The sequence below is a fragment of the Doryrhamphus excisus genome, chromosome 20, assembly GCF_030265055.1.
Source record: "Doryrhamphus excisus isolate RoL2022-K1 chromosome 20, RoL_Dexc_1.0, whole genome shotgun sequence".
NCBI classification, from domain to species: domain Eukaryota; kingdom Metazoa; phylum Chordata; class Actinopteri; order Syngnathiformes; family Syngnathidae; genus Doryrhamphus; species Doryrhamphus excisus.
The window spans coordinates 3,290,356-3,312,500 of record NC_080485.1 but is presented as its reverse complement, the minus strand read 5'-3'; the positions used below and the strand labels follow the sequence as shown (position 1 = coordinate 3,312,500).

The 22,145-nt window shown below is 39.5% G+C and overlaps 1 protein-coding gene and 1 long non-coding RNA gene across 4 annotated transcripts in view; one reads left to right on the top strand and one right to left on the bottom strand.

The window, feature by feature from the left end:
* Window positions 1–2,308, top strand: part of LOC131108036 (uncharacterized) — a 19,079-nt gene extending 16,771 nt beyond the window's left edge. The window contains exons 2-3 of the long non-coding RNA XR_009120387.1: window positions 1,207–1,336; window positions 1,578–2,308. This is a non-coding gene — a long non-coding RNA (uncharacterized LOC131108036). The remainder of the gene's footprint in view (window positions 1–1,206; window positions 1,337–1,577) is intronic.
* The window catches only part of khdrbs2 (KH domain containing, RNA binding, signal transduction associated 2), an 87,676-nt gene that overhangs the window by 40,128 nt on the left and 25,403 nt on the right, over window positions 1–22,145 (bottom strand). For all 3 annotated transcript variants that reach the window (XR_009120386.1, XR_009120385.1, XM_058058717.1), the window contains exons 2-4: window positions 20,645–20,772; window positions 8,365–8,481; window positions 2,625–2,771 (exon numbers count right to left, since the gene is read on the bottom strand). Coding sequence is in view for 1 of the 3 variants with exons in the window: in XM_058058717.1 (XP_057914700.1) it covers window positions 2,625–2,771; window positions 8,365–8,481; window positions 20,645–20,772 (392 nt within the window). In the remaining 2 variants the exon portion in view is untranslated. The remainder of the gene's footprint in view (window positions 1–2,624; window positions 2,772–8,364; window positions 8,482–20,644; window positions 20,773–22,145) is intronic.

Below are 22,145 nucleotides of genomic sequence, written 5' to 3'. Positions count from 1 at the left end.
GATATTCTCTCAGGCACATTTTGGCTGTTTATCCGTAAGCAGACAAAGTCCTGTTGTGTTGTTATGGATAGTCAGTCACTAACTTTCACATCCTCACACTGCGAGCTAGATTTGGATCTCGGTTCAATGCTGTGTGCTTCACTGTGTCTCATGGTTTGGCTCACCGCTTAAGGACCTGTATTAGCTCCGAGTAAATGGATTGTGACTGAAATAGTAGCCTGAAGTGGCCATCAATACTAATGATCACTTTATACGACAGTGATCAAGAACAGGGGGTCTTGCCCGAGGACTCACATTTCCACATTCTCATGCAAGCCACTATAATTGAAAATGTATTTATTTTTTTAAATGGCCGATGACATCTAAAACACCTAAAGTGCATTTTGTCACTTCCTGTGACGACGAACAGAGATTTTTTTTAGACACTTTTGGTACAAATCTGGCCGCACGGCGGTCGAGTGGTTAGCGCGCAGACCTCACAGCTAGGAGACCAGGGTTCAATTCCACCCTCTGTGTGGAGTTTGCATGTTCTCCCCGTGCATGCGTGGGTTTTCTCCGGGTACTCCGGTTTCCTCCCACATTCCAAAAACATGCTAGGTTAATTAGCCACTCCAAATTGTCCATAGGTATGAATGTGAGTGTGAATGGTTGTTTGTCTATATGTGCCCTGTGATTGGCTGGCAACCAGTCCAGGGTGTACCCCGCCTCTCGCCCGAAGACAACTGGGATAGGCTCCAGCACCCCCGAGACCCCCGTGAGGATAAGAGGTAGAAAATGAATGAATGAATGAATGAATGGTACAAATCTGGCAGCACGGCGATCGAGTGGTTAGCGCGCAGACCTCACAGCTAGGAGACCAGGGTTCAATTCCACCCTCTGTGTGGAGTTTGCATGTTCTCCCCGTGCATGCGTGGGTTTTCTCCGGGTACTCAGGTTTCCTCCCACATTCCAAAAACATGCTAGGTTAATTGGCCACTCCAAATTGTCCATAGGTATGAATGTGAGTGTGAATGGTTGTTTGTCTATATGTGCCCTGTGATTGGCTGGCCACCAGCCTCTCGCCCAAAGACAGCTGGGATAGGCTCCAGCACACCCGCGACCCTCGTGAGGAAAAAGCGGTAGAAAATGAATGAATGAATGAATGGTACAAATCTGGCTTGAATACTGTTTGTTGTAAGAACTAACAATTTCTCCAATTACTGCTAGCAAGACAAGCTAACTGCTGCTCATGGCTGAACTTCAAAGTTATTGACTGGCAACGGAATGGGCAGAAAAAAGCTTTCCGTTTCCTCGAATGCAGAGGAGGAGGAGGACGTGGAAGAGTTCCAGTAACCAGGTACTTTCCGAGAAATAATAATGACGTTCGCATGTCTGTGAATGTAGCTTTTAGCTACCACTCTGTAAACAAGATGACAGTGTGTATCATAAGTCTGTTTCTTCATCTGATGATGAATATGATGACGTAGCAAAAGGTATCCATCTCGCCAACTTAGCCACTTTGTTGCTACATTTAGCAAGTATTAAAACCCCTCTCTATACTTCATTCATTCATTTTCTATATTGCTTGTTCCCACTAGGGTCGCAAGAGGATTTTGGAGCCTATCCCAGCTGACTTTGGGGGGTACACCCTGGACTGGTCGCCAGCCAATCACAGGTCACATATAGACAAACAACCATTCACACTCACATTCATACCTATGGATAATTTAGAGTCGCCAATTACTCACTTTATGTCAATCCTTCAATGTTATTCCTCTGTGCTACACTGCCCATTACAATTACATGCAAATGTAAATACATCAATGGCAATTATATAGTAAGTTATACAATAACGACATCTACCCTCCCTAGCGACATTTATTAAAGGGATAGTTAGGATTTTTTGACATGTTGTATGACATCAGTGTAGTGCATCAATGTTGACATACCCCACACCTCCTCCTGTGAGCTGAGTTCTGGGCGGATTTCAGTGATGAGGTTAGTTGGTGGGGCGGCTTAAATAAAAAGTTTGGCTTCTCTAGACAATATGTTGAGTAAAATGATGATATATGTTGAGTATATTATATAAATAATATTTGCCTACAAAAATGCCTCCTTGAAAAAAGTAAACCTCACAATCGCTGAGCTTTACTGCGCGTCCATTGTTGGGTATGTGTTCCACATTGTTGACATGCTTGGATTTGGCAATATATTAATCCAGAGAAATCGCTTAATTACGCAGATCGCTGTATGCACATTGTTTCATAAGGTCCGTTCCGCGGGCCGGATGCAATTGCAGCGCCAGCCTGATTTGGCCCCCGGGTCTGAGTTTGACATGTATGCCATAAAGCAAACTCATGCAGCTTGTCACATTTGCAAAGCTTGATTAATATTTACAGCTTAGACTCTGCATGATTATACACCATGCACATTAGTTATGGCCGAGTGCTCCAGGGTATTCGTTTGTTGTTCCATACTGCACTTAAAATGCTGAGTGCAATGTTTTTTTTTATTCCTCAGTAAGTGTAGGTTTAAAGGAAAAAAAACATCTGACTAACACTAATTGCTTCTGTGCAAACAAACTACTTTGTCTTTGTGTGGATTAAGTTATGGTGTGAAACAATGATATAAAGAAGTTCACTTACTGGAACAAGAAATTTCTTAATCTCCTCCAAGGCGTGACTCATACGGGAATAGGCCTCACCCGGTGGAGCAAAAACCTCAATTAAAACATGAAGATCGTGGCTCAGATGTGCATATTTGGCCTCTCCACTTTTCCTCAATTCTTCCTCCTAAGACATAAAAAAACAGCAGTTTGAGAATTTATTGTCAGAAAACACAATGCAGTTATATGTTATTTGCTATCGTTAATATGCATAAATCACACATACTGTACCTACTCATAGTGCAAATGCAGTGCAGGAGATCTATCTAAATTTGACACTTTTTTCACTTTTACAATATAAAATATGTTAAATCAAAAATGACAAGTTGAACATTTGAATTGTATCAATGTTATTGATAATTTCAGTGATCTATTACTTTTATTTTTCTATTAATGTGAGTGTGGTGTGAATGGTTGTTTGTCTATATGTGCCCTGTGATTGGCTGGCGTCCAGTTCAGGGTGTACCCCGCCTCTCGCCCAAAGACAGCTGGGATAGGCTCCTGCAAATGGTTGGATGGATGAATTTAAATGGCGGTATATTGAGATGTTTTCATTTTATTGTATTTTCTATAGAAATTAATAAAATTTTAACATTGTTAATCACTTCTTTTGAACAAGATGATAAAACAGTCCTTTTTTAAGCACAACAGTGGGGTATTTTAGGTGCAGCAAAAAGAGAAACTCATGACCATCAAATATTTAAATGAATACAACCTTTGTGTCTTGCATGAAACGAGACAATTTTTTATTAAAAAATAAACAGGAAAAAGTTAAAACCCCTTCTTCTATTGAATAAAATGAACACCTAACCGTGGTAAGGCAGCCAATTAGGGTAAAGAAGTGAAACAGCTGTGTAGAACACTGGGAAACAAGGTTAATGAATAAGCTGAATAAGGTTCAGCTAAAAAGCACAGGAGACGTGAGTCAGGGTTTACTATGAGTGGATGTGCTACTTTTGTACAACATCCTTTACATTATTCAGTTGTCACTCAAGCCGTTATATATTAGCCAAAAGATGCATCCATTTGAAGTCATCAAAATCCATCTGATCAATGGTCACTTCTTCTTCTTCTTTCTCTTTGGGCTTTTCCCTTCAGGAGTCGCCACAGCAACTCAATGTCCTCCATCCAAACCTGTCTTCTGCATTTATCTGTCACACCAACTACCCTCATGTCCTCCTTTACTGCACCCATAAACCTCCTCTTTGGTCTTCCTCTGCGCCTCCTACCTGGCAGCATCCTTCTACCAATATATTCACTATCTCTCCTCTGGACATGTCCCAACCATCTCAGTCTGGCCGATAACTGACTTTATCTCCAAGGCCTCTAACATGTAATGTTATGTACTTGTTCCTGATCCTATCCATCCTGGTCACTCCCACTGTGAGCCTCAGCATCCTCTTCTCTACTACCTCCAGTTCTGCTTCCTGTCTTTTCCTCAGTGGCACGGTCTCTAGACCAAACAACATGGCTGGTCTCACCACAGTTTTGTATACCTTTCCTTTCATTTTAGCTGAAACTCTTCTATGACATCACGCCTGATATTTTTCTCCACCCGTTTCATCCTGCCTGCACACGCTTGCTTCTTCACTTCCTTTTCACAATCTCCATTGTTCTGAACTGTTGACCCTAAGTAAAATTCTCCACCGTCTGTATCTCTTCTCCCTGTAACCTCACTCTTCCACATGGGTCCCTCTCATTCACACACATATATATCCATGTCCATATATGTTCACTATCTCTCCTCTGGACATGTCCCAACCATCTCAGTCTGGCCTCTCTGACTTTATCTCCAAGGCCTCTAACATGTAATGTCCCTCTGATGTACTCGTTCCTGATCCTATCCATCCTGGTCACTCCCAATGTGAATCTCAACATGCGTAAAATAAAAGCACATAAAGATGAAACAACACTGGGCCAAGGAACATCCACCTGTGTGATGCCATGATTAACTTTAACACATACAGACTATAAGCGACTATAAGCAACCTGACACATGAGAGATGGCATTCTAACACTGCCACTGCCCACTGCATGTAAGTTGTCGTATGCCAGATACACCTTCCTCACTACACTTGTTCTGCCTTGTGGAAAGTCCAAAAGGTGAGATGTGGTCTGTCTTTGACTGAGTACAGTATTAACCTGGCTGATCCACCAGCACAATGTGCAATATTGATGTACCTCCCAGGCTCAGATATCACCCCCGCCCCCTCCCCTGCCGAGCTGACGGACCCAAGTGGGTCACAGCTGAATGAGATACTGATTCAGACACAACCTTTAAGTGTCAACTTGTCCTGAAAAGGATGTCAGCGTGTAGATGAAATCGATATCACACACATGCTATACATCCTTGCCTTTTGTGATATCGTACTGCGCATGTATATCATGTTGCCTCTGTGCAACACAGCGTGTCAAGACTCTTCAAGTAATGAAGTAGATGCTAGTTAATTAGCTGAGAAACACAATATTTAACATTAGCTGAGGCACATCCGTGAGTGACATAGTATGAAGGCCTAGGGCAAACACCTCAGGGAGTGAAGACCTTACCATTTCAGTGTTCTTTGTAGTCAACTCATTCAAAAAATGTCCTCGACAAACATGCACACTAATGCATCAGGGTCGCTGAGATAAAACAGTTCTTTGTGGAAAAGGTGGAAATGAAAGGATATTTATTTCTCTGTAATTGAACATTTTATCTTGGTGTGTACTCCAAATCCATTTTTATACTGATTGGTTCGAAAGTTTAATGTCAGGGTTACAACATAAAATTAGCATTTGTTTGGCTCATCACAATTTTTTGGATGAAATCCACACTAGAAAACTGTGGCAGATAATTGTGTGTATTTCTCCTAATGACTGGGAAGTACAAATGTTTTATGATTTATGATTATCCCTTATCTAATTGTCTATACAATTACGTATAGACAGGGCTGTTCTTTTGATATTTATAATTAAAAAAACATGCTGGAAAAAAATATATACATAATTATACGTACATATTTTCTACATTTAAAAAGAAAAATCTTAGTTTTTTAGTTATTTATTATCAACATTTTAGCTTTTTGTAGTTATGCCCTTTTTCCCACTTTTGCTGGGTTTTTGTTTAATTTCTGTTTATTGATGGTTTGTATTTAATTACCAAATACTGTAAATGCATGACGCAAGAAACACTTTCATGCACGCCCTTACTGGCAAAATATATCGACAATGACAATTAGCACTGAGTCAAATGCATTGACCAGCAATAGAACCACCCTGTGATTAGGGGTGCGGAAAAGTCCGAACATGTACATAGGTTGATCTGACAAATCATTAAGTAAAATTCATCAAATGTACAATTACTACCGCTTCTGCTGGGACATTAACATGTAGCATGCGGCTGTTCAAGTCCCATGCAAAAGCAAGCCAAACGTCACTGGCTGATGCTGACGCAGTCAACACCGCCGTATGGTTTATTTTATTTTCTACCCAAGGTGTGCCTAAAGCTCTTCTGAGTAGTGCTGAGTCTTTCGAAAAAATAAAAATAAAAAAACAAAGCCAGAATTTATGAAAGCGAGACCATTTTTGGTCCATAAGCAGATCCTAATTACCATAACCGACACACTAAATTTGACCCAAATAAAATTGTGACTTATGTTCTGTGCACACACAACAAAACAAAAAACACCTTGGATGTAGAGGATGGATGACTACATCCAGTGCAACTGCATTCCATCTATTTTTTTTTACCAATTAAATATTAAAGGCCTTAAGCAGAAGAAAAGAAGAAAAAAAGGCACAGGTCAGCACCAAAATCCCTCTTGTTCAATTGAAACCAAATGAAGAATCAAGCGACAATGCAATAAACATAACAAAATAACCTACTGACTCTGACTGAGAAATATGACAATGTCAGCAAGTGAAAGAGCAAATGTGTTAGGCCTCAATTTATTGCGCCCTCTGCTGGTTGGTGCCAATTAGGGAAACCGTAGATCGTTACCAGTGGAATCTTTTAATGATCTTTATTACACTAGTGTCTGTGTGGGGTTTATTTCTTCGGAGAATGCATACAGAACAATTAACAACTCGTATGGGTCTCCATCTTTCCTCTAATAAGCCATACGCTAATGACCCGTTCAAGAGCACTGCGCATTTGTGCTTTTGTCTATCTATCTATCCATTCATCCATCTTCCTGCACTTATCCAGGTCTGGGTGGCGGGGGCATCAGACTCAGTAGGGTAGCCTAGACTTCCGGTCCCCAGCCACAACCTCCAGTTCCACTGGTGGACACCGTGGCATTACCAGACCAGCTGTGAGACATAATCCCTTACCGAGGTCTGCCCTGGGGCCTTCTCCCGGCTGGGTACATGGTGAAGTCTGCTTTTGTTTTTTTTATTAAATATGTATGCAAAAAACTGTTGCAAGTGCCGGAACTAACGGCGAAAAACACTACTGAATTCAAGACAATCGTCCTCGCAAAGTACGAGTAGTTTCCACTAGAATAACACTGCAATGTAAGCGTAGGAACCTTTAACACAGGTTGCAGAGGAAATGGAGACACATTATAGATAGTGAGCCAGGCCAGTCAGGAAATGATGATGATTGTACCTGCTGCTGATGTTTACTGCAAAGATCAAGTGAAGAAATATTCGTCTCTAAACTACAATAAAACATCATTCACGTGGCTAATATTTACTGGATTAGTTAGATTACATGATTTCTCACTGTAAAAATTGATGTTTCGGTTTTTGTCTAACCTTTTGGAACAGATCGATGCTGAAAACCGAAGTTCTACTGTATTGAAATGCGGCTCCACTTTCACCAAAGGCTGTTGTTGTTGTTTGAAAACGATGTCTTCAGCATTAAGAGCGATGTAACTCTATAGGATGACACTGAAACCTGCGATGAAAGAGCATGCACGCTCTGCTAAGTTTAGCTCCGGGGAACGGCATGTCAGTAGGATAAATGACTGAGGCAAAGTGCTTCATTATGTTGCACTCACACATGACAATTACACAATATGCTTTTAAATTATACAAGTCTTCCCCCTACATGTGTTTGTCAGATTAAAGCTATTCATCTCCATTATTGGCTTGGATGTTGCTGGCTTGGTGTATTGTCAAGTTTTTCTTACTATTTCCATCTATTTGATGAGCTAAACCAGGGGTGGGCAAACTACGGCCCGGGGGCCACATCCGGCCCACCAAGTGTTTCAATATGGCCCGCCTGTTTTTTCCAAAGTATTTCATTTAAACTCAACACATAACCTGGCAGCGTGGCTTGGGCCAACTTTTTGATGGTTGAGGTAGCTGCTTTATCAATTTCGTTATTTGATGTGGTCTGTTGTTTACAATAATATTGTTGTTAATAATATTAATATAATAAAGGTAGTAATATTATTATTATTAACAAAATAATAATAATAATATAATAACATTACTATAACTAATAATAATAATAATTCTAATAAAAATAACAATAATAATAATAACACATTTATAACACACTTTACATCAAATAAATGATTTCAAAGTGCACATATAGCAGATTGCATGACACTTTTACATGTAAAATATATGTAAAAATATCGGTGTAAAAATGGACTGTTACGTGTAAAATACTACATAATCCCCCCCGTCAATTTTGTTAAATTAATGCGGCCCGCGAGTCAAAAAGTTTGCCCACCCCTGAGCTAAACAATGACATACCGCATATTTCCACACAAATCGATTTATATTACCTTGCCTTTATCCCTCATAGACCCTTTTCCGAGGATGGACATCTTCACTCCTGTTTCCTCTTGTAGCCTTTTCATGGAATTTCCCCGAGGCCCCAGCAGCTTTCCAACAAAATTAAACTGCGACAGAAGTGAGAGGAGAAAAAAAGTCACAAGTGGAAAAAAGTCAAAATGGTGACATAAACATGAGGACAAATACAGTCAGTAGTTTTTCTTTTCACGGCCTTGAAGGAAAAGAAACGTGATCCATTAGGCAAAAAACGCTTAACCGCAAAAGGTGTTTGACGGCCATTAGTCATCTTTTATCAATATAATCTCGGATTCCGTTCACCATCCGTCATGTGGGGGAAAAACATATAATGTAGCCAGCAATAAATCAATATAATTGTGCTTTCTGTGTCGCACATTAAAGGTGAATGGGACTTTCATCTGTGGTCCAACATAACATAATGCACCCATCTTTGGCTTGAACTGTGCCCTGGCTGGTCATGTATCTCATATTGGTCGTGCAGAAAGGAGGGGGAAAAAGGTGGGGAAACATGGACTGAAACCAATAACATCCTAGAGACTATTCCAGAGGTCAGTGTTGAGATAAAGTCAGAAATAATGAGTTTTGTCCCTGGGGAAATTAAGCAATACTATCCAGATGACAAACGATCAGATTCAAGCCTCAGGGTTGACTATCATTTTCCTCTTAACCGTGCACCGGCTTGTATTCACATGGAGGAACGTTCCTTGGTTGTTTGTTGGCTGAGAATACCGGTGAATACGGGCGCTGACAAGAGACAAATGAGAACATAACAAATATATTTTGTAAAAACTTTAATTAACTTCAACTACTTTGCAAAAATGTAATTCCTCCCAGTGTTTGTGTTGGTTTATTTTTAACATATTTTTATTTTTAACATAGAAGATAACAATGGAGTACATTGCATGTCTACAGTAATTCAACATGTCTGAAAAGGAGCAGGAAAAAGCAGCGCTTAGAGCAGGGGTCTCAAACATGCGGCCCGCGGGCCAAATGTGGTCCGCAGGACACTAGTTTGAGGCCCACGCCTTGATATGAAAGTTTAATGTTAGTGCGGCCCGCCCAAGTTTGATATGGATGCTGTATGGTATCATGTACCCAGAAAAAATTATTACGTTTGATTAATGTTCATGTTAAAGGTTAAATAACTGTTAATAGTTATCCTCCCTATCCGTGTGGAAGTGGTAAGTTTTTGGCTATTTAAGTTTAAAGGAAATAACTGGAAGGCTACCGTTTAGGTCGCTAGCTCTCTAGTTTGCGAGTTAGCATGTGTCTCAAGACCCTGCAGTTGCGCAATATGTTGTAAATAAAGAGTTTAAATGTGACTATAGTCATGTTTTGTCATGTCTACAGGGCTCTAATAATGCTTTGTTCATTTTAATATGAAAAAAATCATTTGTATACCCACCAACTATATGTGGTTTCTTAAGTTTTTATTATTTGGTGTTTTATTATTATTATTATATTTATTTATTACTGATTGATTTTCTTTATTATTGATTTGTTTATTTATTTGTCATCTTATTTTGTGTAGAAAAATAAAAATTAAGATATTTGAGAACAGTGGAATGTTTTATCAGAGCTTTTCTTGTAGAAAATCGGAACAAAAGCAAAGTTCATTCATTTTTCTATTTTTAATAAATGTGTTTTTTTTTTTGAAAACCTGAAAACCCAGCCTCGCCCAGACCCTAGCTCCAGTGGCCCACAAGTAAATTGAGTTTGAGGCCCCTGGCTTAGAGTGTCTACAGATTAGTTAGTTATAGTGCAGGTTTTGGCTGTTTTTTTTCCTGGCGTGTTCTGTTTTTAGAAATTATGTTGTGTTACAAGCACTCGTGGAACAAATCAGTGGCGGGGGGGAGATGACCGGGCCCTTTAAACCCAAATGATAAACCCTCATGATAAGCTAATTTCACAACATACACATGCCTGAAACAGCGGGGCTGACAAGCATTAACATCACAGATAAGTCATTTTGACGACAACAAAAACATCAGGCTACAGGGCCCCCTGGGGCCAGGGGCTGGGTGGGCGGCACGCCACCCAACTGAAGGCCCTCTGATGGTAACGAGGGAGCCCTTCACCCTACCGCATATTACTTTAGCCTATTACTTACCTAATCACCTTCGATGAGCTGGAACAGAGGTAGGGAACCTATGGCTCGGGAGCCAGGTAGGGCTCTTTTGATGACTGTATCTGGCTCTCAAGCATTTCTTACCACAATAAAAATGTATGTTTGCTAACATTTTAAAGTAAACATCACAGTAAAAATATTAAAAATCAAAACTTTCTTATGCATTTTAATCCGTCCATCTATTTTCTACTGCAATACGGCCGACCATATCTATCTTTCCTGATGATATTTTCCAGGTCAAACACCAAAACTCGATTATTACTGGGTAATGCGGTAGTCTACCTCGGTCATTAAGATGTAAATGTAAACTTTCCTCCTTTAGTCAAATAGTCACCTAGCTAAAGCTGCAGAACCAAGCCTTCTGGTGAAGATGGCCAAAAGAACGAAATATACTGAGTACGGTGCAAAACCATGCAGCAGCAGAAGTTGTATTAATGGCAGCAAGTATTTGATTTATTATTGGACACTGCGCTGCTCACGAAAGTGTGCTGGCCACACCCCTTTGGCGTGGGGTAGTGTGCCTGGTCTACGTAATTAGAGCCCATTATATCTAAAACTGTTGGTCTTACATAAAAATGCACACATTTTATTGCATTCAATGTTTAAAAAAATGTATATGGCTCTCACAGATACACATTTTAAAATATCTGGCCTTCATGGCTCTCTTAGCCAAAAAGGTTCCCGACCCCTGAGCTAGAAGGTAGCCTACTACCTTACAAGCAGACACATAAAAATAAAAAATATTTTTAAATAAAATATTATATATATATAATTTATATTATATTATTATTATTTTATTATTATTATAATATATATATTATATTATTATTATTATTATTATTATTATTATTATTATTATTATTATTATTATATATTATTATATCATTATATATTATTATATATATTTATATTATATATATATTAAAAAATATGATGCTCCGCATTTTCAAAATTTTAGATACAGTGGAACCTTTACCTTTGACACAGAATCCCATAGAATTAAATATTCTATGTTCCCATGTACTTTATCCCAATAACTGTTTGTAATGCTTTTTAAAACTGTTTTTAACAGCCACAGAAATCCAATATAAATGGTAAAAAGAGTCGTACGAGTTATATTGATCTTTGGTCTCCGAAATTCTACAAAGAATTCCATTACCATGAAGAGTAACATGAAAAATCACTTTGGTTCTGTTTTCTCAGAAGACTGCTAGTAATGAAAGATGAAAATATGTCCAAATATGTGTTGGACTATGACACAACACTTTCTGTGTATATAGTTCACCCGACTGATATTGATATTCTTCTACTATTTGGTAAAACTCGGATAAACTTGACCTTCAAATGTTTGCTCTCATTGTGAAGAGACCACCCCCACTCCCTCAGAGTTGAACAGGTGGTCAGCCGCCCACCACGCCTTCACTAGACCGATCCAAGCTGAACCCAAATGATATTAACCTTCTCACAAAACAACCCTCTCCTGCTGAGGCTGAGCTACTAATAACTCCTGGGCCAGCTGTGGAGCTGCTGTGACTCAACTCCAACAACTGCACACTCAGCTGCTTCTCTCAACATTAACACCCGTCAGGGGACACACAGATGAAATCGTCCTTAAGAAAATAAAAGGATCCCTGCTGTCCTTGCTGGTCCTCTGATCGGCGTAATTAAGGCACTTTTAGAGGGGATGCTTTGACAGGACTTTGCCTTTGCTGGCAGGGAGGTGGACAGCAGATGGTCGTGGCTGCGATGGTGGGACCACACTTGCTTGGCATTAGAAGGAGAGTGGCCTGTTTTCATTAAGTTAATGTCTGGAGCCACTCTGCAGCTCCACGGAGGACAATTTGGGCTTTGGAGAGGGGGCAAGGTAGTGCTGTTAAATGGGGTTTGAAATGATGCAATGTGCCCCCCGCTGTCTCAACAATGACAGCTATGCAGATATTACAAAGAAGGATGCTCGGGCTGCACGAGTGTCATGGAATTCAACACAAAAGCTGTAATAAAACTTTCAAGATGATAATGCTCAAGTTTGGTTGACACTGTCAGACAAGCAGTGCTTCTATAACACCGTTCCTAATTAGAGCCACCTATTGTTGAATTATTGCCTCAGTGTCAATGAAAATGAGCATCTTTGTAAAGACCATTTCTAATACTGTGGTGGCATTCACAACACTATAAAATGTGCTTATGTTTAATTTACAACATGGCTTCAGCACTTATCTAAGCAAAACACCTTTCCATAATATCAGCTTTTTTTGGGACACGGACAAAAATGTAATTTTGCTACGAGCAGAGCACTGCAGCAGCGCTATACCTAAAGGTCACCATAACTCAGGCTGGATATACTCAAAAAGTGGAACCATTTACAAGGACATAATACAAATTAATATGTCACAAGCTGTACGTGTATGCACAACTTGCTGTGCAAAATTAGCTTGTTAAACTGTTCCACTTGGTTTCCACAAAATGTTTCTGGAGTACATAGAGTGGAGCCTCGGTTAGCATACGCCTTGGTTAGTGTGTTTTGTGACTCAATTTGCGTACAGCATGTCGTGCATCTTGTGTTGTTAATACACTGAGTGAGTCCTTAATGTACAGTATTTTTTAATGTCCTTGTCAACATACTTCAATTGCTAACCAAATGGCAAACGCAAACAAAGGTCAGCTATGTCATCAGTGGTTGATTCTAAAAAATGTTGAAAAAAACATTCTAGTTTTACATGCGTAAAACTATTCTAAATCCGTATGACAAATGAAAAGAATAAACAAACATTTAAGTTTTACTTTTGTCTTCACTGAAGAGGCGAGTGTCCCCAAAGACATGATGTGGCAGCGAGATCAACACCGACACTGACTTCCTCTTTTGTTGTGAATTATTTATTGAATTCAATAGTATTTCTCAATCTTCTTTGTGAAAAAGCACTTGCAACTTTCTTTGGCGCCATTCTGGGTTATTGACGTGAGAAACCCTACTGAGGTGAAGAACTCTTGGAAAGATGGGGTTGAAGAGCAAAGTGTAAGACATCGACTCTTTGGGAATAGTCGTTTACATTGCATCAATATAAACATGTTACGATACAGTTAGAGAACAATGTATTGCACAATTAAATACGATTGGATTTGTAAAATCATTCCAAACTTTAGATTTTTTGCTTCTTCTTAACTCTTTCTCTTTGGGCTTTTCCCTTCAGGGGTCGCCACAGCAAATCAACCACCTCCATCCAACCCTGTCTTCTGCATCTGTCTCCTCACACCAACTACCCTCATGTCCTCCTTCACTACATCCATAAATCTCCTCTTTGGTCTTCCTCTACGCCTCCTACCTGGCAGCATCCTTCTACCAATATATTCACTATCTCTCCTCTGGACATGTCCCAACCATCTCAGTCTGGCCTAAAGGACTTTATCTCCAAGGCCTCTAACATGTCATGTTATGTACTCATTCCTGATCCTATCCATCCTGGTCACTCCCACTGTGAACCTCAGCATCCTCATCTCTGCTACCTCCAGTTCTGCTCCCTGTCTTTTCCTCAGTGGCACCGTCTCTCGACCAAACAACATGGCCGGTCTCACCACAGTTTTGTATACTTTCCTTTTTATTTTAGCTGAAACTCTTCCATCACACCTGATATTTTTCACCACCCGTTTCATCCTGCCTGCACACGCTTCTTCACCTCCTTTTCACAATCTCCATTGTTCTGAACTGTTGACCCTAAGTAAAATTCTCCACCGTCTGTATCTCTTCTCCTTGTAACCTCACTCTTCCACATGGGTCCCTCTCATTCACACACATATACTCCGTTTTGCTGCGGCTAATCTTCATTCCTCTCCTTTCCAGGGCAAACCTCCACTTTTATTGCATCTCCTCCACCAAACTTTAGATTTTTTTGCTGATGTATTAAAAATCAATGACCAGCTTGCCCGCTACTACAATTTACATCCATTTTGGTGTTCAGTCAATGGAGGTTACGGAGCATATGCGACAGTCGTTTAAGAGACACACTGGCCAGCCATTGCCACCCAGTGCATGTCTCTACATGGATTCATTGAAAGACGTATGGCTGATTTCTATCAATCTATCTAAAAGCTGCATCTGGCTGTTTTGTGTTAACATTTTTTGCTTTCTGGAACAAATTAATTAGGTTTTCAGAATTTCTGATGGGAAAATTTTATTTGGTTACAGTATGTTTCAGTCTGTCAGACCTTCTGAAAAAAATGCATTATGCTAATCGAGGTTTCAATGTACTTTGTGCATCACATTTCAAAAACCGCCATCAACAAACCCCTCAACTATATGACTACTTCAGGAACCACATGAGTGTTCACGCCTTGGGAGGCTGTAAACATCTAATCTATCATGTTTTACAGCAAGAGGTGTACCAAACACGCTAGTCCACATGATGGATGCAATTGTAAATGTGACATGATGAAACGCCCATCAAATTGGATTGTTTTTGATGAAAGATAAATGGGTCTTTAACAGCCTTATATCATGTGACACTTGACCTATTCTGTAAGTTTCATGTTATTATTTGTGTGGTGAAAAGATGATGGTTAGCGAGATCAACCATCTCAGATGACACTCAGTGTCAAAATACAGCAGAGAATACAGAGATTGTTTAAAAAAAAACACAAAAAACATTTAGTGTAGCCAGTCCTATTTAATTTAGTCAATTTACTGCACCGATAATTACATGAACTAAATAATGGACATTCATTCATTCATTTTCATTCATTTTCTACCGCTTATCCTCACAAGGGTCGAGGGGGGCTGGAGCCTATCCCAGCTGTCTTCGGGCGAGAGGCCTGGTACACCCTAGACTGGTCGCCAGCCAATCACAGGGCAAAAATAGACTTTTTTTCTTGCAAATAATTTTATTATAATTGCACGAAGACAGCTGGGATAAGTCCAGCACACCCATGACCCTCGGGAGGATAAGCGCTAAACTACTGTATAGACCAGGGGTGGGCAAACTTTTTGACTCGCGGGCCTCATTGATATAACAAAATTTCCGGGGGGGGGCAGACTATATATTTTACACGTAACAGTCCACCTGGTATTATTGTATCTGTAAAATTGTCATGCAATCTGCTATTATTATTTATTATTTTATATTTATATTTAAATATTTTAAAAATAATAAAATATTATAATAATTAAAATAAAATTAAAATAATAATTATTATATTATTATTTTGTAAAATATGCAAATATAACAATAATATTATATATAATTAATATAATAATTAGCATTAATATAATAATTATAATAACCATAATAGTTCTAATAATAATTATAATAATCTAATAATAATAATTATTATTATTATTATTATTATGTGCTTGTGTCCCTTTTTTCAGGAGCACTTTGTAAACAACAGACCATGTCAAAAAACAAATTGATACAACCATCAAAAGGTTGGCTCAGGCCATGATGCCAGGTTGTATGTTGATTTTAAATGAAATACTTTGGAAAGATTGGGCGGGCCGTATTCAAACACTTGGCGGGCCGGATGTGGCCCCCGGGCCGTAGTTTGCCCACCCCTGGTATAGATTGTTGCTGCCATTAAATACATTACATAGTGATCTGTGTTTTAATCATATACACCTTAAACAAACAAACCCAAAAGGCAGTTTATTTGCAAATGAACCCTTCATGTCCCATTATGGAGGCCCGTCTCACACAGATGGCACATATCAGCGTTTTTCACGGCAGATGTACACTTTAAGCACCAACTGACTTTCATGAAGATTAATTTCCTTCAATGTGCCAGCATGCACAGTGGACCTTTTCCACTGCAGACATTTGGATGGTAAAACGAGCACGTCTGAAACTATAACAACAATGTCTCGCCTCCATTCAGTGGACTGCGCCAAAAGCTCGGAAATTCAGGAATCCTCAGGACACAAGACAGTCACAGGTATGGGACGTTAGTGAACAACAACAAACAAGCAACTAACAGTAGCCTCGCTGAGCCAAATAGAACCATAAATACCAAAGTCGCCATTTTCATAGTTTGACTGGTCTCGTTTCTTATAGTGCGTTGCGACTAATTTCACATGTTTTTAAAGGTTAATTCATACTGACTCATGCACCAAGGAGTTAACACGACCGTTGACAGCCGTGAGAGCTTGTGACAACTATATGCTCCTGTAGCTACCCCTGATAAAAAAAAAACCTGAAACATTAACTTGAAGACAACTGAGAAAGACTGAACACAAACAAAATGCTGAGAAAATGAGATTGGGAGTTTGGTGAACTTGCATACCGACCCATTTTTTGACTGATGAAACTTACAATCACCAACAGGTGCGCTCTGCAGCGACCTCCTACAACTGTAAAGGACCCATATCTAACAAAATATAAGCATAAACCGAACAAAAAGTCCAACATGACTGTTCCAGGATGCAGCAGTGGTAAAGCATCCTGCACGCCACCCATGTGGAGTAATAGTGCATCACTAAGAGTAAATGGGATTACTGGTGCTTTTGCTACAAGATGACATTAATCTTCCGTGCACTAATTCAGCATATCGGAAACTATGCAGAAGAGTTCTCTCAAGTAATAATGTCATTAAATTTACATTTAATTACATTCAGGCGGGGTGGCTGCTGTAAGCAAGAATGGCCACTGCCGCACATCAAAAACCTGACAGAACAGATTTATGAGACCTTGTAAATTTCTCCATTGCTGCACCGCCAAGGCAGGACCTTATTGCGTACTCAAGGAGACAGCGACATAAGTAAGAGTGTGACTTGAAAGGAAGGCAGGTACTGGTGCCCTTTAGTAATACTCTGCATACAACTTAGTGGACACAACAAGGGACACCCGTATAATCTAATCAAGATCTTTTACAAAAAGATCATAGTGTTGTATTCATTTATCAGTATCTTTACTGGTGTAGTCGCGGTTCGATCACCACTCGCGCACTCTATCGTGACCGCTGTTTCATGGTTGACTACGGACTACTGTATTTTCTATATGTAGTATTCTGGCCACTCTGCTTCAGTAATGTTACATGACATGAGATTAGATTACCTTCACACTGCATGTGTTCTCCCATTCCGTGTGGAAGTGGTAAGGTTTTGTCTTCTTACTTTTTTATTTTTTAAATTTATTTTACCTTTATTTACCCAGGCAAACAATTTAAGAACAAATTCTTATTTACAAATGCAACCTGAACAAAGAGCAAAAGCACTTTGATGAGAGAAGGTAGTGCTGAAAATAAGAGCGTTATATAAAATTACAAATATCAATACAGTAAATATGTAATACAAAAGCATCATCCTTCCTCCCCAATCCATTTGAAACACTAACACAAAGTTTAGAATAAGTAAATTGGAGAGGCTAAATAGTTAGCTCGGTAGCTTGCTATGCTAGAGGCAGTTGTCTCTTGTATCCCTGCAGTGATCATGCAGTAGTGTTATTTCATGTCTACAGTGCTTTAATAATGGTAAAAAAAATCATATTTAGAAAGTCATAAACAGGATTTCAATGCTCTAACTATGAAAATATTGAATTTATTAATACTGAATTCTGCTTCCTACAGTAAACCTCGGATATATTGGATTCAATTGTTCCCACTGGTTTTGTCCGATATAAGCAAAATCCGTTATATGCGTATACCGGAAAATGTCCGTTTTACGCATATATCGGATTTATATCCGGTATATGCGTAAATCGGATTTTATCCGTTATAAAAAGGCACTTCCTTGACTATGTTTCCAATGTACCTGGACGCGCAGGCAACGCTGCAAACGCTGCAAATGACGTCGTATAGCGGCCTGTCACGATTCGGCAAATCGGAGCGCCACGATGCGGCCATCCGATATATGCGAGGGAAATTTAATGGAAATGCATTGGAACGGGACTGGAGATTTTGTCCGAAATAGGCGAAATCCGTTATAAAAAATCCGATATATGCAATGAATTTTTATTGGAAATGCATTGCAGAAAAATCGGTTCTTTTTTATCTGTCCGTTGTGAGCGAATTTCCGATATATCCGAGTCCGATATATCCGAGGTTTACTGTATATTGAATCCTATGGTCGAATCTGGAACCAATTAACCACGATATACTGTACGAGGGACGACTGTACTGCGTTTTTCAGGTAATGAAGCTACAAAATATTAGCAGCAGCACAACAAATTCTAATCTAAAAATTAATCAACACTGAGCACTATATTTCTAAAAGGCTATTTTTTTTTCTTCTGCTCTTGACTGGATCTCAAGAGATTGTACAAGCGTGCCTAATGCCGTGACAAGTGAAAGTGTGTCCAAATGTTAGGACCAGTTTTGTGGTTGAGTACAGCCTATTACTACTCCAGAAATATGCATATTCAAACAAATTTTAAGTATTTCTTGTCTTAATTAAGCATTTCCCGAAGTAAAAATTGCTAAATGAACTAAAATACATATACACGGCATTCAGACGATGCTGTGATTATATGTAGCATTCAACACTGGTCAGACAATTACACACTAGTACAAGTCTTGATAGCCACAACAAAAGGCTTTTATTGCGTGTTTATCGCACAACTCAACTGTGACCGCACCAGAACACGTTTACCGAGCAGGAATCTTCTTGAATGGTTTCATTTATAACTGGGATAGGCTCCAGCATGCCCGCGACCCTCATGAGAATAAGTGATAGAAAATGAATGAATGAATGTTTGTGTTGCTTACTATATTTCTTAAACATAGTGCTTAGTGTTTAGTGACATTTAAGATGGTTGTGACATGTTTTTTTATTTTGATGACGTTGTTTCACTTTTGTGTTTTACCTTCATTTTATATGAAGTTCATAGCTAATCAGTTAATCAGTTCCTCATTTACCTACCGGAGCTACCAGTCATCATTGTATACAGTAAACCTTGGATATATCGGATTCAATTGTTCCCACTGGTTTTGTCCGATATAAGCGAAATCCGTTATATGCGTATACCGGAAAATGTTCGTTTTACGCATATATCGGATTTATATCCGGTATATGCGTAAATCGTATTTTATCCGTTATAAAAAGGCACTTCCTTGACTATGTTTCCAATGTACCTGGACTGGGCAATGAAAAGACACGTAAGGTAATGAGAATTGAACTTTATTGGACTCTGAGCATAACAAATTGTTAATTAAGCTAGGCCCTGTTACGCCCGTCAGGCCTACGTTATTTCCAATAGTGAGGTTAAGATCTCATTCACTGCTGTGCTAGTATTATTGACGTCACTCACTTTTATATTTGTCCTAAATCTGGAGCCAGGAGAAAGACAATAGCCAGTGACATCAACAAGATTAGCATAACGATGCGGCCATCCGATATATGCCAGGGAAATTTCATGGAAATGCATTGGAACGGGACTGGAGATTTTGTCAGAAATAGGCGAAATCCGTTATAAAAAATCCGATATATGCAATGAATTTTTATTGGAAATGCATTACAGAAAAATGGGTTCTTTTTTATCTGTCTGTTGTGAGCGAATTTCCGATATATCCGAGTCCGATATATCCGAGGTTTACTGTATATGCAATTAGGAAAGCATCATTCTGCAATGATGTAAATGGAAATTAGTTTGCAATATATTTACCCTAAAGAAAATGACCCTAAGAGACAATAAATGACTTTTCTTTATATATTTCTTTGTATCAGCTCTCAATTACTTTTCCCCTTTTTATAAACGTATCAATGTCAACTGCGTTGTAAATTGAGTTGATTGAATTGATATCGGGCGGCACGGTGGTCTAGGGGTTAGCGCGCAGACCTCACAGCTAGGAGACCAGGGTTCAATCCCACCCTCCGGCATCTCTGTGTGGAGTTTGCATGTTCTCCCCGTGCATGTGTGGGTTTTCTCCGGGTACTCCGGTTTCCTCCCACATTCCAAAAGCATGCTAGGTTAATTGGCCACTCCAAATTGTCCATAGGTATGAATGTGAGTGTGAATGGTTGTTTGTCTATATGTGCCCTGTGATTGGCTGGCGACCAGTCCAAGGTGTACCCTGCCTTACGCCCGAAGACAGCTGGGATAGGCTCCAGCACCCCCCGCGACCCTCGTGAGGAAAAGCGGTAGAAAATGAATGAATGAATGATTGAATTGATATCACACAAACACAGCAGTTAGAGTACATCTTACCTTAGGATACTGTTGCACCGGGATGAGAACTCTCTCGGACAGCTTGATATTTTTATTGCTGATGATATCAAGGTATTTCTTCATAATGCCATCTTTTCGCAGTTCATCACCTTCATGCTTTTCAATTTCTGCAGCAAAACCAAAACAAGATAGAACAAGAGTGTGAGCTAAGTTGTGCATCAGTCAGTGTGGTCTCATCTGATCACAGGGCGACTGCAAATAGTGACAACCAAATAGTCTGACACTGGGGACACATTGGGAGAAATTAAGCCGTGCGCAGCTGTAAATAGAATCACATTACGATCCGAGTTTACCGCACTGTTTGGTGTCATTAGAGAGGAGCCATTTGCATCAGTGAGCTCTCACATTAACATCATATTTACAGATCATTAATTCCAATCAAAGCACACTTTGTCGCTGTATCATTTGCACGTGTGGTGAATCTTGTCTCCCAATTGGCCCAATTGTCATCTTGCATTCACCTATCATTATGGAACTGATGACCAATTCAGCATACTATATCATCCTGGCAAAGAACACCCCCAATAGTCACCTCCTGGATGGATATTTTAGAACAGGGGTGCTCACACTTTTTCAGCATGCGAGCTACTTTTAAAATGACCGAGTCAAAATGATCTACCCACTACAAAAATGCAAAACATCTATTTATTTTCAAATGTATTGAGGATTATTTGTACGTACAATGTATGTTGATGTACCTTACATAACCAAATGAGCCAATATTGCAAAACACACATAATTAACTATTAACATTTTTTGTAATTACCTGAGTTTACTTTGATGACTTGCACTGAATTGAACCAGCCAGGGATGCATAGTCCGGACAGTAGCTGCTGATAGCCAGCCTCAAGCACACTTCCAAATGTTTATCAGTCATGGATAATATCCGTATCATAATATCCGTATAATATTCCATATCCGTATGGAAGTGATATGTTTTTTGCCTTTTTACTTGGTCCAGCTACTTCACTCATTTTAGTGACCATAAACTTTAGCGAGGGCTTAAAATTTCGCAATTCGCCGACTAGCTTAGCACTTTGCATCGTTGTTTACGCATGAGCGGTGACCTAAAGGTCAAAATTCAGTTGTCATCTGACTGGTTGTCCTGTATGTCAATCAAGTAACGGGGATGGATGATAGGCTGACATCGTAAGTTCTGCTGCACTTAGAGACGTTGTTTGATTTGATTGGTCGCCCGAAGGGCAACATTCAGTTGTCATCTGAATGGCTGCCCTGTATATCAATCAAGTGACGGCATTGATGCTAGGATGATATTTTTTTAATGTCACGCCGCGATCGACCAGCGATCGACCAGTACCACCTCCGCGATCGACCGGTAGCTCGCGATCGACTTAATGAGCACCCCTGTTTTAGAAGCACTTGAGCTAAAGCAGTCAAGCGAGCATTAAAATGAAGATGCATAAATGTGATAAACCCAGTTTAAACATGAAATTCACACATTTTGCCAGAGATAGTTGCT